The sequence below is a fragment of the Drosophila ficusphila genome, unplaced genomic scaffold (genome assembly GCF_018152265.1).
Source record: "Drosophila ficusphila isolate 14025-0441.05 unplaced genomic scaffold, ASM1815226v1 contig_198, whole genome shotgun sequence".
NCBI classification, from domain to species: domain Eukaryota; kingdom Metazoa; phylum Arthropoda; class Insecta; order Diptera; family Drosophilidae; genus Drosophila; species Drosophila ficusphila.
In genome coordinates, this window is record NW_025064092.1 from 10,587,678 (window position 1) to 10,590,280 (window position 2,603).

The following is a 2,603-nucleotide window of genomic DNA, read 5'->3' on the forward strand; positions in this document are numbered from 1 at the left end:
ATCGGAGCAAACAATTTTCAGGGTAAAAAAAGGAGGGGAAATTGAAATTTTGGGGACCATGGTTGGTTTATAAAGTTAACTGAATTTTATTCCCTAATGATAAGCCTAAAGGTTTTAAAAAACGAAACAATAAAGTCACTACTGCAAAACTGCCATCCAAAACTTTTGTCACATTGCCAACTCTTTTTTGTTTACTGTGGCGTGTTTTGGGTGAAAAAGCCGTGATCCTTTTGATCATTTAATTAGAGGAATATGTGAAATTGTTCGAACACCTTCGGAGGGCTGACTCTGCATGGCTAATAAGGAGGATCCCGGGGATCTCCTGGAGACCTCTTCGATCCGTCCGGCGCTAATGAATAGGGGCGTGCGTGAGCTGCACATGAAATTGGCGATCGCGACTTTTGCTAAGTTAATTAACACGGAAATCAAATTGCTGGCATGCCGCTGCGAAAAAGAGCACTCAGAAATGCAGTGGATCGTTTCTTCTTCTTTTTTCGAGTTTAGTGTTCAGTTTTGAGCTGCAATTTGCACTCGAGTGATTCTGTGAGTGGGAACAGTTTTCCTGCCGGACTTTTGAGTACGTGAGCGCGAACGAGAGAGAGACTCGACTACCTGTGGCTCACTCACAGCTCTTGCCTGCTCTACCTGCACAGGTAGCTCGCTCGCTCACTCTCTTTCGCCGCATTTCTCTCCGATTGCTCTCCCTGGCTTCTCAGCCTGGTTTTTGAGCGACTCTCTAGCTTGAAGGGTACATAACGTGAGGGTTTAGGACGAAGGGACTCATTCTTGTGCAAGGTGTCAAACGATCAAGTTCAAGCCTTCTCCTCTCCTCACCTTTGTATTTTTTGTTTCTGTTGATCGTACTCTGGGCAAGCGAAACCGAAAGAACAACAACAACCGCAAAGTGTGTGTGTTTATGAAAAGCAATCTGAATAGCAATCGAACAACGAAAACCAGGATAGCCATGTCATCGAGTGTGCTGACCACGACGAGCCACGACCTCTTCCCCACAACCATCAACACGGCCACGAAAATCTTTCGCTATCAGCACATAATGCCGGCGCCCAGTCCTCTGAATCCGGGCCACAACCAGAATCAGAATCAGAACCAACCCAACTCTGCCAACGGGACCGCAATGCCCATCAAGACCCGCAAGTATACGCCGAGGGGCATGGCTCTGGCAAGGTCCTCCTCCGATTCGGTCTCGTCCATGTCGCCCGGCTCCTCGCCGGCTCCCTACAATGTGGATCAATCACAGTCCGTTCAGAGACGCAACGCTCGCGAGCGGAACCGTGTGAAACAGGTGAACAACAGCTTCGCCCGGTTGCGCCAACACATCCCACAGTCGATCATCTCGGACTTGACCAAGGGCGGCGGCCGGGGACCCCACAAAAAGATCTCCAAGGTGGACACGCTCCGGATCGCCGTCGAGTACATAAGGAGACTGCAGGATCTGGTCGATGATCTGAATGGGGGAACCGGCGGCAGCAGCAGCAGCAATACGAGCAATGCGGTTAGTCAACTGCAACTCTGCCTGGACGAGTCCAGCAGTCACAGTTCAAGCAGCAGCACTTGCAGTTCCTCGGGCCACAATACCTTCTATCAAACTACGACAAATCCTCTCCAGCAGCAGCAGCAGCTGCAGAGGCAGCAGTTCAACCACCAGCCGCTGACAGCCATCTCGCTAAATAGCAACCTGGTGGCCACATCACTGCCGGGTGGAAACAACGGAGGAGGAGGCGCCACCATCGCCATCGCCAACAACAACAACCAGCAAACCTGCCACTCGCCCACTTCCTCCTTCAACTCCAGCATGTCCTTCGATTCGGGCACCTACGAGGCGGCTCCCCAGCAACTGTCCAATCATTTGGAGCACCTAGACCTCGTCGACAACGAGGAGCACACCACGCACCACTCGCAGCTCCAGCTGAAGTTCGAGCCCTACGAACACTTTCAACTGGACGAAGAGGACTGCACGCCCGACGACGAGGAGATCCTGGACTACATATCCTTATGGCAGGAGCAGTGAAACGGTCCTAAAAATCCTTAAAAAAAAAAGAAACCCCAACACATCCTGTTCTCTTCTAGTCAATGTTGAGTTGAACCAAGTGCCTCAAATTGTAAATACCACTCATGCGAAAAAACACATACATTTTTTTTTCCTATTTTAAGCTAATTTTTTTTTACAACACCAGTATCAAATATGTATTTATAAAATAAAGTAAAATAATTATCTTATAAAAGCGAAGACAACACCTTTTTTTTTACAAATATAATTTAATGTTAATAGTTGTTGGTCGACGAAATAAAACGAAATCATAAGAAATACAAGGACCAGATGGCTTTTCTGTTCAGGGGGAGCCCGCCTATAATCAAGTTGCTAACTTATGCGGGTAGCACTTGCACTTTAATTGCATTTCGCGGGGACCCAAAGGGTGGAATCATGTGGAACCAAATCCAGCAAAAAAAACCAAGACAGGATGTGCGGGCTTGTTACAGTTCTTATATGACCACCAATACAGATTACTGGGCATCGGTTTTATACGATCCACTCGAGGCGTCGTAAACGGTTAATACTCAAATAATACTACACCCAGATCAGT

The 2,603-nt window shown here is 48.0% G+C and overlaps 1 protein-coding gene across 1 annotated transcript; it reads left to right on the forward strand.

The window, feature by feature from the left end:
- Positions 1 to 802: 802 nt before the first annotated feature.
- On the forward strand, positions 803 to 2,178 carry LOC108092830 (achaete-scute complex protein T4). The gene has a single exon (XM_017192634.2). The coding sequence runs from the start codon at positions 917 to 919 to the stop codon at positions 2,027 to 2,029; it is 1,113 nt and encodes a 370-aa protein (XP_017048123.1). The 5' UTR covers positions 803 to 916; the 3' UTR covers positions 2,030 to 2,178.
- Positions 2,179 to 2,603: the final 425 nt, after the last annotated feature.